A 14,635-nucleotide genomic window follows, 5' to 3' on the forward strand; every position below is an offset into this window, starting at 1 on the left:
AGGCAGAGGCAGGAGACTCACTTGAGCCCAGGAGTTGGAGGTTGCTGTGAGCTGTGATGCCACAGCACTCTACCCAGGGGGACAGCTTGAGGCTCTTTCTCAAAAGAAAAAAGAAAAGATGAACCGGCTCCACCCGTGAAGGATTACTTTTTGCAGAAGTACAAAGGGAAGGGAGGTCCTCTCAGAGGTTTAGTAGACTTCAGCATCTGTCTTAATTTTGCTCTCAAGCGATTGAGCTGTCTTTTCTGAGCATGTGGGTGTGGTCAGGGCTATCCAGCAGGTGTCTGTGGAAACAAGGTTATAAGACTTGGGTCCCTAAAAGTTGAGGTCTGTGTCACTGTGTACCTGCTCTCTGACCCCCCTGCCTCCCCTGCCTTGCCAGGGAGTCATTGAGGGGTAAAGGAAAATAGATGGTGAGAGAAGAGAAGAAAAAAATGAAATGTAGCTTGTGGCACTACAGAACTACAGAAGGAGGCAGGGGGACCAGCTATCTCAGAGTTGTCCCTTGAGAAGTCATTTCTCTCAAAAGAAGGCTCCTACGTGGCCTCCAGGAGTCTGACCCACAGGGTTCTGGCTGCACCAGACCTGTGTCTCGGGCAGCACAACACCCCAGATTGTCCTCTGCAGAATGTGCCCTTCCCCCTTATTCCAGCGGCGGGGGTGTCCACCTCTGTCTGGAATACCCAACAGTAATTTGCAGAAAAAAATCTAATTCATCTTAGAAAGTGTCAGTTTTCCTCCTCTGAGAAGACATTTGTTTCTTAGGCGGGTCCTGATACTGACTTCTGGGGAAGGCCCCTGTGCCGCCCGCCCTGTGTGGGGGCTTCCGAATGCGTTCTTGGTGGGGGAGTGAGGTGAGTGCTCTGCAGTGGTGCTGTTCTCTTTTCCCGGGAATAGGGTTGGCAGTGGAGGAGTCAGAACAAAGCAGAACAGGTGGCCTGTTGTGGACCTTCAAACTACTATGTCTGTCGGCCCTCCTCCACATCCCTGGGCTTGCAGGGCAGGCCCTGCGTCTCACAGGGATGCCTCTATCCCTAGCCCAGATGGTTGGAGTCAAGTTCTGTAGAGGACCACAATGAATATTCCTGGAAGGTGTCAAGACAGACCTGGTTACAGAAAGAACCATTTGTGGTTCAGTGCTTTTTGTTTTTGTCTTGGAATTCCAGCTCATGTCTAAGGGAAAGTTTGGACTCTAGATCTGGTGGGCAAATCTCTTGGGGATTTGATTCATGGTCTTGTTCCCCTCTGCTCAGGCTATCAACTCTTGAGCAAAACAGTTCCATCACCTGTTCCCCCCACCCACGGTGAAGCACAGAGTGATGAAGCGACCTGACCCATTGCATAGGTGGTTTCAAGTCCACTGAGGTCAGACTGTTCAGCTCTTAGAGGGAAAAGTAGACATGCTGTGTCCATTCTGCTCCCTCTGAAGTTGTTCACATGCTGTTCGGACCAGGCAGCGCCGCTCCCTGGTTTCTTAGTTCAGCAGAGCTGCATTGAGGATAGTCACTGACCTTCTGGCCCAGGTTGCACCATGGCATTGTGCAGGAACCCTGGTGATCGAGGACAGAGACAGTGGATGTGCATGCGTGTCTGCCTCCTGGCACCCCACTTCCTCAGGCAGAGTGGTGTGGACAGTGCCCTGTGACCCAGTCTCTGTGCCTCAGTTTCTTTACTAAAAGAGGGAATAACAATGGCAACCTTGCTAGGATTCTGTTAGAAAGTGTCTCCCAGGTGCCTACACAGACATGCTGGGTGCGCCGGCTCTTAGCCCACGGACCTGCCCTGCCTGCCTGAGCCATGCTAATACCAGGAGCTGGGTGGGGTCAAAGCTACAGACTGGACCCTGTAGCTGTCCTGTGTAGCAAAGAATAACCAATACCCAAGGCTAGGGGTCAGAAGATGCTGTCCTCTACCCTTGCATTTGGGATACCTAGCACTTGTCCCTCGCCAGGCCAGGAATGTAAGAGGAAACCACTCAGCAGGCTGCTATGTGCCCTTTGCCAAAGACAAGCATGGCAGACCTGTGGGTGCTGCTCTCTTTGTGTTGAGATTGTCTTGCTGGCTTCCTGTGACTGGTGAGCAGGCTTTGACAGTGGGACCCTATACCCAGCTCTTCTTGTCATGTAGTAAGCAGGAAGCCTGCCTTCCTCTGCCAGGCCCTGTGATCCAGGGACAGGAAGGAGTAACCTTCATCCAAACTGACCCTCTGCCCCAGGTGTGCAGAGATGGCATCTGCCAACTCGACTTGCCCTCAACAGCCATGGAAGGAACCTGAGCAGGGTCAGGGAAGGGTGAGCAGCCTCCCTGCCCCTGGAGCTGGACATCACACCTGGTCCGCATAAGAACAAGTATAATGGGGCGGCGCCTGTGACTCAGAGGAGTAGGGTGCTGACCCCATATGCCGGAGGTGGTGGGTTCAAGCCCAGCCCTGGCCAAAAACTGCAAAAAAACACAGCGGAAAAAAGAATAAGTATCAAGTTGTAGAGTCACCCCTTACCCCAGGCTGGGCCAGAAAAAGCCCCTGGAGTACATCTCCAGGAAACTCAAATCTGTCTGCTTCCCTGACCACCAGCCCCAGCCCAGGTGTGTGAGCCTCCTGCAGGACCACCTCGCTGTTACACCATGCCACTCTGCCACCAGCCCCAAATGTAATTTGCAAGCCTCCCTGCAGCTGTCTCTTTACTTCAGAAGTTCCTGTCACATTTGGAATGAAGTCCAGATTCCTAACCTTGACCCAAAAGCCTGTGGAAGTCTCAAGCAAGGGTCTCCAGGCTCCTGGTCTCCTTCAGTGCCACAGGGGCCAGGCTTCTTCCCTCTGGGTTTTTTCACTTTGCCTGCCCACCTTCTCATGACAGGCTCCATCTCATCCTCTAGGTCTCACCTTAAATGTCACTTCTTCGAAGAAGGTATCCCTTTCTAAATCTCTAAATTGCCCCTCTCTTCCCCCTTTGTAGCCAATTTCTGGCATCCCCACAACTTCAGCTTGCTCACTTGATCACTACCTGTCTCTCCACCACACTGGGCTCCAGACTTCTGAGGGGAGGAACTGTGTCTCTTTTTTGTACTATGTTGGCCTGGCCTCGAGCAGGACTGAGAGTGGGTTAGGGGATGAATACCAGAGCCAGAGAAAGGACCCTTGGACCCCAATTGCAATGCTCTTAAGTTAGTACAGATTCAGAATTAGATTTCCCTCCACACCTGCCCTCTCCAGGTGGGAATTATGTGTCTGTTTTACAGGGGAGGAAATGGGTTCTGGGAGAATCCTGGCTAGGTCTGGTGGTATTGTAGTGATGGACTCTTGCTGCAGTTGGGAAGGGCAGGAGTCTGGTGTGGAACGATGCAGGACAGAGTCCCAGGTTCGGCCCATGGGAGTATAAAGAGGTATAGCCACAAGGCCAAGGGACAGTGAAGACTGAAGCCCTGCACTCCCTGCACTCAGGCTGCCCCAGCATCCAGACACCTTTGTTCAGAGGGAGCAACTGGTCTTCAGCACAGGATGGCAGGTCTTATGCTCTACTTGACAGCTGCCACTGTGGCTCAGTGTCTGGGGCACAACCTTCTCGTGTCAGCCACCCCGAACCAGCCATGTGGCTTTGAGCTACAAATATTATCTCCTCAAGCTTCAGCTTTTCATCTTGCAAATAGGGATCAGGGTCTCAGTGCTCTTACAGAATACTGGCTGTAAAGTTTCTGATAGTGCCTGGCACATAACCAGTGCTTGGAGAATTTTCTTTCCTTCCTATTTCTCCTACTGAAGGAAGAGTTTTTAAAAGTAATACTTGGGAAGGTAGGGAGGGTCCCATCACATTTCAGGACACAGTGTGTTTGGGCCAGCCCCAACCTAGTCATCCAGTCATCAGACCCTGGGGAAAGCTCCCCATTGGAAGGCTGGAGGGCAGAGCCCAGGCCAGGGGTACCTGGGTCATATGGTACTCCCAGGAGGGGCCCGTGGCCAGCAGCATGAACCACCTGGCCAGGCAGACCCTGAGTGCTGAGGCTTCATCCTGAGGTGGAGGGCTAGGGCAAGCCTGCTATTCTGAATAATGAGCATGACTAGGGTGCAGTGCAAACCCTGCTCTGTCCTTCCCTCCATGAACAGAGCCTGGCTACAGTGCACATGGGCATCTGACTCAGTTCACACAGACATCCCAGCAAGATGATGCCACCCTGGTCATCACGTTTATAGAGGCCCATTGGTTCCTGGGGAGGGCATCAGAGAAGGCATAAGGACAGATGTTCAGTGCTGTTTCTCACTTTCCCAGCAGCCTTAGCCTCAGGAAACCCAGAGGGAGGCAGTGGAGAATCCCTGTGCCACCAAGGAAGAGAAAACATGCATTATGGGCGGAGCAACATCCAGGGCCCACAGCTACCTTCAGGACTAGGGAAGCCACTCGATAGCTGAGGCCATTCTGAGAATGACAGGATGGCTCAGTCATGGGGCCTGCCTTCACATGTGCCTGGTGACAGTGTGCTGTTCCTGTGGTGTGTCTTCCTGCTTGTTGGCATTTTCTGCCAAGTAGTCAGGAACCCCCTAGGCCAAGGGTGTCTGTGCATGTGTGCTTGGGAACAGCACATTCTTAGCTTCACGGGCCCCAGACTTCTTACCTGGTCTGCACATGAGTGAGTTTCATGAAAGGAGAAAGACTGGTGGTGCCTCGCTCCCCAGTGTTAGTTGGCAGAGGTCACAAACAGGGTTTGAGGTGGCAGAAGGGTAAGCTCCAGCGATAGTCTCATGACCACTGTGATTGACAGAAACAAGTGAGGAGGGGCCAGGCTGCCACCCTTCTTGGCTCCTGGTATAATTTTTTTTCTAGACTGAATTCCTTGGAAATTACTATGTCTCTCTGAGACCTTTGTGCATGGAATGGCCTGTGGAGCATTCCAAAGAGGCCCTTGGGTCAACCCATCTCCCTTACATGGGGCGTTGGAGTCACCTTCCTGCACCTGGGCTGGAAAAAAAGAAAAGCCCAGCAGCTGGGGGTGGGTGACCCCAGGCTCCTGAGGTGCAGGAGGGTTAACATCCAATGGATCTGTGTTAGCCTGGGGCAGGCCCTGAGACTGGGGGGCGGGGACACTTTTCTTTGCTAAGTATAAAGACCTGGCTTTGTCACCTAGAGACAGCTGTGAAATTGCCCTGGGAGGCTGAACTTTGAGAAGGTCCTTCCATGCATTAGCTGGGTGCTCTCAGCCACCTCTGAGGACCAAGCCCTGCCCCCAGGTGCTGAACTACAACTGCAGGGGTTCTGAGCACTGCTCGCCTTGCTCAGGTGAAGCTCCATGAGCTTCTGCACTGGAGCGGCCCACCGTGAGTGCAGGGCATCTTCTCCTGGTCCTTCTGCATACTGGGAAGGCAGACATGCCCTGGGGAGCCCTCAAGAGTTCAGCCCCAGCACCCCTGACTAAGGTCATTGCTGCCTTTAGACACGTTCCAGGTCCAAAGCCACATGGTGGCACCAGCATTTGTTTTCACGTGTCCCTCCTCAGCAGCACATCCAGAGAGGGTCTGAGAGCAGGGTCCCTGCTGAAAGCCCCCTCCATCCCAGGGGTGCCGTGGAGTGGGCTGTTGGCGGCAGAGCATGTGGCAGTTCCTGGCCCTTAGTGCCTGTTCTTTGTCTTCCAGGTGAGACTGTGGAGATGAAAAGATGGTGGACACCTGAGTTGGAAACGGTCCTACCTGCAGCCCCGCCCTGCCCCGCCCCACGTGCCCACTCATGCCAGCACTTCTTCCTAAGCTCTCACATCACACTCAAACCAGTGACACCACAGGAAAGAAAGACCCAAGATGTCGTTGTCGAATGGCTGTTTCCATGGACACAATCTCCATAGTGACAATGTGGGGGGAGGGGGGAGGTGTGGGAGGATGGGGATGGGTGGGGGAATTAAAAGGGAGGGATAAAAATATATATATATATATAAATCTATTTTTAGTCTGGAAAGACTTTGTTTAAATGAAAGGTGCGCTATCCCTTTTGATTCTATTTTAAAATTATCTAGTTAAAGAATTCCAAATTTGTTCCAATGACAGTGAAAATCAAATGTGAAATTGAAGTGAACAAACCCTCATCTCATGAAGGACAGGGTGTGTGTGGCTTTGATCTTCAGCCTGTTGCTCACCAATTCGAGAACACTAGACCCAGGATTGAAAGAGCAGGCAAACCACACCTGAACCATCCTTTTGTCATTAATTTGTCTCCAAGTGGGAAGGTTTTGGGGGGAGGGAAGAGGGAATGGTCCATGTTTTCAAGAGTGGGGGAATGATGTCTAAACACAAAAATAAATTTTTCATTTCCAGAAACACTATTTATTTTTTTTTAATTTTTATCTTTTTTTGTGGGGGGTAAAACTGTCAGATGTCTGAGGTTGTAACTATGTCCTGGGTCCCTGTAGTTGGAAAGGATCTGAAGCCCCCCCCCCGCCCCAAGTGTACACAACGACCTTGGAGCAGCAGGCAGAATTAAGGGGTGACCTGTGCTGGGGCCCTCTGGGCCCTTTGTCCTCAGCACATTCCAGGCAGCTGTGCCCTGACCACAGGGACCCACAGGGACAGGAGGAAGCCCAGGCCTCTGCTGCCAGCACAGGCAGTGAGAGCTGTGGGCAGTGACAGGGAGGGATTGTCGGTGTGATCAGTGTGCATTAAACGGACGAGGAGCACTCACTTAACTCTTTTCTTTTTGCTTTTATTTTTATAAAGGAAAAGGAGGTCTGTCAGATAGGCAGCCCTGTGCTACATGATTCTTTATGTTGTGTTGTATTGTTTTGTTTTGTAAAATGTATAATTTTTAAATATCTGAGTTCTAAAAAAAAGAAAAAAGTACAAAAAAATCTTGTTAAGGCCTTAAGAAGGGGTTAGTGCATCTTTCGGGGTCACTCTGCCATGGGGATAAACTAGCTGTTTCACAAACAGTTTTATTTAAAAAAACAAAAAAAAAAATCAAAAAAATAATAAACTTCATTTTAACCTTGTTTCCTTTTTTGTGTAATATAAAGTGAATGTGTCTCTTCATTCTCCCATTCCAACCCTAGAAGGTGCTTTGGTTCTGCAGAGGAGGCCACCCTCAGCCTAGTCTGTCCCTCCCTGGCCACCCACCATGGGCCTGTGCAGCAGAGCTTTGAACCAAACAAAACCCAGGCTCCTGCCTGCCACTCATGGGGTGGGGGAGCTCACCAGTGTGTGGAGAAGTCAGATCTAGTAAGTTGATGTGAGGACATACTTCCAATCAACATTAATTTTAAAAGTTATTAAGAAATAATGCATTGTTAATGGACTTCTTTAGCTTCAGAGGACAGAAACACTGGAAGGAATGTTGTGAAGTAGAAGTAAGCAATTATAAATGAATTTTTGTGTGATCATCAGTCTGGGGCTGCCGAGATGGCAGATTAATTTCACTTTAATGGCTGCAGCAAGTATTGCCATCCGTCTCTCTCTACGCTGTGCCAGGATGAGGTGTGGGTGAGCATGCTGCTGGCCGTAGGACCTGCGGAGAAAAGGGCTTTTGGAGCTGGTTGGCTTCCTATTCTGCTCTTGACATGGCATTCAAAGTTTAACTGAAAGTAATAGATTTCACATGTCAAGAGCTAAACCACGAAACTTAAAAAATCTGTGTCTTGAGGAAAATACTTCTCCTTGACAGCAAATGTTGCTTCCTCACTTTGTCTTTCATTCTTTTGTCCCTTGACTTGGTGATGATGCTTGAGCCAGGGACGTTGTGATTGCTAGGTCTTTGCTTAAACTGGCTTCAGAAATGACCTCATTAACCCTTGCCTCCCAACTCCCGCTTTCTGGCTTCTGCAGTAAGCCTCCGCTGCTATGTACCGCAGCTTATGAGTTCAGCGTTCGTTTTGATAATTTTGTCTTTCTTGTGTGTGTATGTGAGACAGAGTCTTACTCTTGTCGCATAGGCTAGAGTGTTGTGGCATCATAGCTCACTGAAACTTCAAGCCATCCTCCTGCCTCAGCCTCCCAAGTGGTTGGGACTACAGGTGCCTGCCACCACCACTCCTGTTTTAAATTTTTTGTAGAGGTAGGATCTCATGTTGCTCAGGCCGCTCTTAAACTCCTGGGCTTGAATGATCCTCGCACCTTAGCATCCCTAAGCGCTAGACACAAACATGTCTAAACAGAAAAATAAATGTTTTCATTTCCAGAAACACTTTTTTAAAAAATTTTTTACAGGCATGAGCTACCATGCCTGGCCTTAACAGTCTTTCAGAGCAGTTTAGATTTGCAGCAGTATTGAGCAAAAGGTACAGAGTTCCCATATTCCCCGCTTCCCTACTATCAGCATCCCCAGGAGAGTGGGACATTGGTTAGAAGTGATTAGCACGTCATCACTCAGGGCCTGTACTTTACTTTAGGGGTCATTCTTGGTATTACATATTTTATGGCTTGTGACAGATGTATTAAATGACATATACCCACCATTATGGTATCATCCAGAGTAGTGGTTTTTGTTTGTTTTGAGACAGTCTCAAGCTGTCACCCTCAGTAGACTGCCATGGCATCACAGCTCACAGCAACCTCAAATTCTTGGGCTTAAGCAATTCTCTTACCTCAGTACTCAGTTACTCCTGAGTAACTGGGACTACAGGTCCCTGCCACAACGCCCGGGTATTTTTTTGTTGTAGTTGTCATTTAGCAGGCCCAAGCCAGGTTCAAACTTGCCAGTCTGGGTGTATGTGGCCAGCGCCCTGCCCACAGAGCTATGGGCACCCCCATCCAGAGTACTGAGCTGTGGGCACCCCATCCAGAGTAGTTTTGCTGCCCTGAAATCATGTCACACCTGTTCATCTCTCCCCCAGACCTGATGATCGTTTTACTGTCTCCCCAGTTTTGTCTTTTCCCAGTTGTCACATAGTTGAGATTATATAGTTTATAGCCTTTTTAGATTTTAGATTTGGCTTCTTTCACTTAGTAATATGTACATGAGGCACCTCCTGTCTTGTCCTGACTTGAATTCTCATTTCTTTCTTGTACTGAATAATAATACTCCACTGTCTGGTTGCACCACAACTTATCCAGTCAACTGCTGAAGGACATCTTGATTGCTTTCAAGTTTTGGCAGTTTCAAATAAAACTGCTATAAACATCCATGTGCAGGTTTTTGTGTGAACATAAGGTCTCCTTTGGGTAAGTACCAAGGAGCATGATTACTGAATGTACGGTAGGAGTGTCTAGTTTTGTAAGAACCTGCCCAGCTGTCTCCCAAAGTATCTGTATAGCACAGCATTCTCACCAGCAGTAGATGAGTTCCTGTGGCTCCATATCCCCACCAGCATTTCGTGTAGTCGGTGTTCTGGATTTTGGCCATTCTGATAGGTGTATAGTGGCAGATTCTTTTTATTTTTTATTTTTTTGAGACAGGATCTTGTTCTATTGCCTGGGGTAGAGTACAGTGTCATCATAATAGTTAACTGCAATCTCTGATTCCTGGCCTTAAGTGACCCTCCCTCCATAGCTTCCCGAGTACTGGGACTGCAGGTGCACATTATGCCCAGCTGATTATTCTGTTGTAGATACTAGGTCTCACTATATTGCCCAGGCTGGTGTTGAACCTCAAGCAATCCTCCCACCTCAGCCTCCCAAAGTACTTCCTGGCATTACAGGCATGAGCCACCTTGCCTTGATTCAATGTTTTAAATTTTTTTTTTAATTTATGATTATGGTTTTTAAAAAAAGAATGTAAGTTACCATCTTGGTTCAGTGCCTGTAGTTCAGCGGCTAGGGCGCCAGCCACTTACACCAAGGCTGGTGGGTTCAAACCCAGCTGAGGCCTGCCAAATGGCAATGACAACTACAAAAAATAACCAGGCGTTGTGGCGGGCACCTGTAGCCCCAGCTATTTGGGAGGCTGAGGCAAGAGAATCGCTTAAGCCCAAGAATTTAAGGTTGCTATGAGTTGTGACACCAGGGTGACATAGTGAGACACTGTCTCAAAAAAAAAAGTTACCATCTTAACAGTTAATGGTGCTGAGTATATTCATGTTTTTGTGCAACAGTCTAGAACCTTTTCATCTTGCAAAAACCTACTCTGCTACAGGCTGTCCCAGCTCCTTCTCAACCTTTCGATCTGTTTCTAGAACGTAGTTAGCCCTTTGTAACCACAGTTTCCGCATCTGTTTAACTATGGGTGAAAAGCTGTAACTGAAAAAATAATACAAACCATATAGTATAATAACTATATTATTAGGCATTATAAGTAATCTGGAGATAATTTGAAATGTATAAGAGAATCCATAGTTTATATGTAAACTCTGCCATTTATGTAAGGGACCCGAGCATCCTTAGGGGTCCTGGAACCCACAGGATACCCAGAGATGACAACTCCACTGCCCATAACCCCTCACTCCCTGTGCCTGCTTGTCTAACTGCAGATGCCCTGCTACTGGAAGACCACCAACCAGGCATCCTGACCCAGGGTGCTGACTCCTCCCCTCAGCACTCAGTCAGGCCCACAGAAACCTGTCCCAGGAGCTGGGAATTGGGAAGTTTCTCCAGATGGACTGCTATGTAGGGGCGGGCAGGGCAACAAAGGCCAGCAGGATGCTTGAACTTTACTACCCTTCTGAGTACAGTCTCCTGGCTCTGGACCAGCTAGGTGCTACAGCTTCCTAATGGGTTTCTAGAATTCTCACATCTCCGACTGTTAACTCAGTCTCTCTGGAGATACGGGACCCTAGAGCTTCCTGGTCCAAGTGCTTCCCAACATATTTCCAAGCACTGTCCCACATGGAAATGGCCAGAAGGCCCCCATCAGTGCACAGGGCAGTACTGGGGGAGCACAGGCTGGATGTGTTTTTATAAAATATAAATCCCAGGAACTTCCATACTGGTCGGTAGAGCATGATGTCAAAACAGTATACAGCAGTTGCTCAGAGCATGTGTTAAGAACTCGCACTCTGTCCTGCTGTGTCATTTTGACCTCATTACATGATCTGGGAGCACGCAAAGTCTGAGCAGCAGAACCTGGTGTGTAAGTACATGATCAACAAAAGCCACAGTTGCAAAATGCCTGGAAAAGGCCACAGGCCACATTTCTGAACATTGCCTCACTCTGCCTGTTCTGAATTATAGCCCTGGGAAGCAGGAGGGCACTGCCTGCATCACAGGCCTGGACCTGACCTTCATGCCTCCATCAAGATAGATGCCTTGGGAGGGCCTGACACCCCACCTCCCCCAAAAAATCCAAAGGGAAATGTAATTTATCAAGAGCTACCATGTGACAAGCACACGTACCACCTTGATTCTCCAACAATCCAAAATAGAAAGATGTGCCACCTGGGACAGGAACTTTATCTCAGGCCAGATGGGAGGCTCCAGCGAAGTCTGACAGCCCTGGAGTATACATGTGTCTTGCCCCTCGTCTGTTGAGTGGCCTAAAAACTCAGCCTCCCACTCCCACATCCAGTCCTCAGCCAGGCTTGCAAAGCCCCAGGCTCCAGCCACCGTCCTCCCTCTGCCCATCACCCTACCTGCACAAGATGTCCCAGTGTTCCCTTGGTCCCACTGCCAGGGCCTTGGCCTGCAATGACTTACCAGTCTATGGTTTCTGCCAGCCAAAGCCATCCTCCAAGAAGTCTTCCCAGGAAATCCTGTTTCAGACTAAAGAAAGGTCCCCATGACCCACAAAGCACTGCTGTCTTGGCATGTTACCTATTGACCTTTCTAAATCTTGGCTATAAGCACGTTGGAGCAGAGGCACAACCCTTCTATTCCCACATCCCTGTGCACATCCCAGGACCAAGAACAACTGTGACATCCAGCCCTGAGTAGAGCATTCCCTCCAGGCCTCCCCTACCCCAGGAAGGCAATTGGGGAAGGCAGTGGGGTAAGGACCTCTGGACTTCACCCACACTTGCCCTACCCTGGCTCTGTACCCTCTGGCAGCACAGTCAACACAACATGTTGCCTCACAGCAGGGGCCAAAGGCCAGAGTCAGCTCTCTTCATAAAGGAAGAGCACAGACTGGGCTGGCACTCAGAGTGTGCCAGGAGGGTCCTACCCAGGTCTAGGTGCCTGGTGGGGTGGCAGCCAGGTTGTTACCACAGGAGCCCAGTGGACAGGCAGACATGGGGCTGCTGACAGGGGATGTGCTGACAACTCTGGCCTTGGCCATGACCGTCTTCCTGCTCCTGGTGGACCTGATGCACCGGCGCCCACGCTGGGCTGCACGCTACCCACCAGGCCCCATGCCACTGCCGGGACTGGGCAACCTGCTACAGGTGGACTTCCAGGACGTTCCTTACTGCTTCAGCAAGGTGAGGGAGGTGGTGGTGGAAGGTGGCAGGGGCCTGGGTCCTCCCAGCAGGAGACATGGGTGGTGAGCAAAGCCACCATCTGGGCAAGCACCCCCAGAAGAGGAAGCAGGTTGAAGTGGCTCCCTGAAGGACAGCATGGCCTTAGGGACAGTTTGAAATTTCCAAAGGCAAAAAAGCCTGGAGGTGAGGTGCGACTGGGCACTGGGTCTGCAAGCCTGTTGGACAATGCAGAAGTTATGGAAGGCCCAAGTCCCTTCTGATTACTCCAGAAGGAAAGGTCTGGGGAATGAGAGGAGGGTGAGGTTCACAAGGACCACTGAAATGAGGAAACTGAGGTTGAGAGAGGGCCGGTTCAAATGTCTTCTTGCTGTCAGTCCTTGGGTCTGGCTACTCACCTCGGTCTCCTCCTCTGTGAAATGGGAATGCTGCCCGGCACCGACTGTCAATTTTCATGACACAAGGTCATCCACAGCCGAGTTGTTGGACGCAAACTGAGTCCCTCAGCCATAGAGAATATGACCCCCAGCATCTGGAGTCCACGTCTTGCCCTTCAGTCATGTTTCTACTGGCAGTCTCAGGGTCACGAAAGCTTGTGCAGGGAGCCTGGGAAGGGCAGCGTGGGGATCCCAATCTTGACCCTCCCGCTGCAGCTGCAGCGCCGCTTTGGGGACGTGTACAGCCTGCAGCTGGGCTGGACACCGGTGGTCGTACTTAACGGGCTGGTGGCCGTGCGCGAGGCGCTGGTGAAGCACAACGAGGACACCGCGGACCGCCCGCCTGCACCAGTCTATGAGCACCTGGGCTTTGGACCTCGCTCCGAAGGTAAGTGTCCAGCCGGCGAGCAGACCGCGTGGGCGGAGCCCCACCGAGGGGCGGAGAGCAGCAGGGGCGGGGCCGAGGGCGGAGGTGGAGTCCAAGGGCCGCTAGTGGCAAACGGGCTCGGTGAGGGCGGGGCGGGGCAGGGCCAGCCGGCATCATCCCTGAGTGGAAAGGCGGTCAGGGTGGGCAGAGGTGGGTGGGCCACAAGGCCCAAGCAGAAGACAGACGGCAGGCGAACAAGGTAACAAGCCAAGAGCGGGACAGGGGGGAGGACAGACTCAGAGTGTGCGGCCGACGGCCCACCAAGACATCCAGGACAGAAGACACCGAGTGGGCGGGCCCAGGGCTGCCTGGCCACGCCCACACGCCGTCCCGGCGCAGGGGTGATCGTGGCCCGCTACGGCCCCGCGTGGCGCGAGCAGCGGCGCTTCTCCGTGTCCACTCTGCGCCTCTTCGGTCTGGGCAAGAAGTCTCTGGAGCAGTGGGTGACCGAGGAGGCCTCCTGCCTCTGTGCCGCCTTCGCTGACCACGCCGGTGGGTGGTGGGTGCAGAGGCAGGGAGAGGACCCGGGTGGTGGGGCTGGGCCGGAGGAGCCCCCCTGACCCATATCCCAACCCTAGGACGCCCCTTTAGCCCCAGCGAACTCCTTAACAAAGCGGTGACCAACGTGATCGCCTCGCTCGCCTATGGGCGTCGCTTTGAGTACAACAACACGCGCTTCCTCCGGCTGTTGACTTTGGCGCAGGAGGCAGTTCGGGAGGATTCTGGCTTCCTACGCGAGGTTCAGGGAGATGGGGGTCGCGGGTCTGAGCAGGGAGAGCTCCGGGCAGGTGCCTGGGCCTGCAGCTGGGCCTCTGTGAAGGAAGGTTTGCGCGCAGGACGATGAGAAAAGGGGATTGCTGGAGAGGCCACTCCAAGAGGAGAGGCACAGAGGCGGCGGGAAATCTCAGACAGCACTGTGGGAAAGGTGGGCCCAGAGTCACTGGAATATTCGAGCCAAGAATCTCAGGACATTTCAACTGTGGGTTTATCCTTGTGTCAGCCCAGGGCCAGGAGAGAGTGTAGGACTTCTACTCTGGGAGGGGCCCGGTCAATGGTGGGGTCATGCAGGCCTTGTGTCCACCCTGGGGGAGGCTAGGGTCTGAGACTGGTGCAGATGAATGCTGAGCACGTGGGAGACCCAGACCCCCTTCTGTGGCTGGCACAGGTACTGAATGCTGTCCCCATGCTCCTGCGCATCCCAGGGCTAGCTCAGAAGGTCTTCCCAGCACAGAAAGCATTCCTGGCTCTTGTAGATGAGCTGGTGACTGAGCACAGGATGACTCGGAACCCAGCCGAGCCACCTCGAGACCTGACAGATGCCTTCCTGGCCGAGGTGGAGAAGGTGAGGGGCACTGTCATGGATCAGACTGTCATGGCCTGAGGGTCCCCTGACAAATGGGTCCAGGCTAGGCAGGGTGGGGCTGGTTCACCATCCCTGAGCTGGCCCATGGGTGACAGGTGCAAAATGGAGGGTCATTTGGGGCTTCCTCTTCTATCCCCCACCCTCTTTGCCTGGTCA

At 51.7% G+C, this 14,635-nt stretch overlaps 2 protein-coding genes and 1 long non-coding RNA gene across 7 annotated transcripts in view; 2 read left to right on the forward strand and 1 right to left on the reverse strand.

Moving 5' to 3' along the window:
* TCF20 (transcription factor 20) overlaps positions 1–6,963 on the forward strand; it is a 100,259-nt gene extending 93,296 nt beyond the window's left edge. For 3 of the 4 annotated variants that reach the window (XM_003783142.3, XM_023509389.1, XM_012801116.2), the window contains one exon: positions 5,621–6,963. Coding sequence is in view for 1 of the 4 variants with exons in the window: in XM_023509389.1 (XP_023365157.1) it covers positions 5,621–5,638 (18 nt within the window). In the remaining 3 variants the exon portion in view is untranslated. Of the gene's footprint in view, positions 1–765; positions 858–5,620 lie in introns of those variants that run through there. The other variant, XM_023509388.1, reaches the window with a different exon arrangement.
* LOC111723015 lies at positions 5,922–9,562 on the reverse strand. The gene is made up of 2 exons (XR_002771645.1): positions 9,234–9,562; positions 5,922–7,475 (listed from the first exon to the last, which is right to left on the reverse strand). It is a non-coding gene; the product is annotated as an uncharacterized LOC111723015 (long non-coding RNA).
* A 2,352-nt stretch (positions 9,563–11,914) lies between these two features.
* LOC105886367 (cytochrome P450 2D6-like) overlaps positions 11,915–14,635 on the forward strand; it is an 18,089-nt gene continuing 15,368 nt past the window's right edge. The window contains exons 1-5 of one of the 2 annotated variants that reach the window (XM_023509390.1): positions 11,915–12,255; positions 12,906–13,077; positions 13,456–13,608; positions 13,695–14,041; positions 14,282–14,387. In XM_023509390.1, coding sequence (XP_023365158.1) covers positions 12,067–12,255; positions 12,906–13,077; positions 13,456–13,608; positions 13,695–13,960 — 780 coding nt within the window. In that variant the 5' untranslated portion in view covers positions 11,915–12,066 and the 3' untranslated portion in view covers positions 13,961–14,041; positions 14,282–14,387. Of the gene's footprint in view, positions 12,256–12,905; positions 13,078–13,455; positions 13,609–13,694; positions 14,042–14,281; positions 14,459–14,635 lie in introns of those variants that run through there. The other variant, XM_012801117.2, reaches the window with a different exon arrangement.

Source organism: Otolemur garnettii, unplaced genomic scaffold (assembly GCF_000181295.1).
Source record: "Otolemur garnettii isolate 467f Iridium unplaced genomic scaffold, OtoGar3 scaffold00007, whole genome shotgun sequence".
Classification (NCBI taxonomy): Eukaryota; Metazoa; Chordata; class Mammalia; order Primates; family Galagidae; genus Otolemur; species Otolemur garnettii.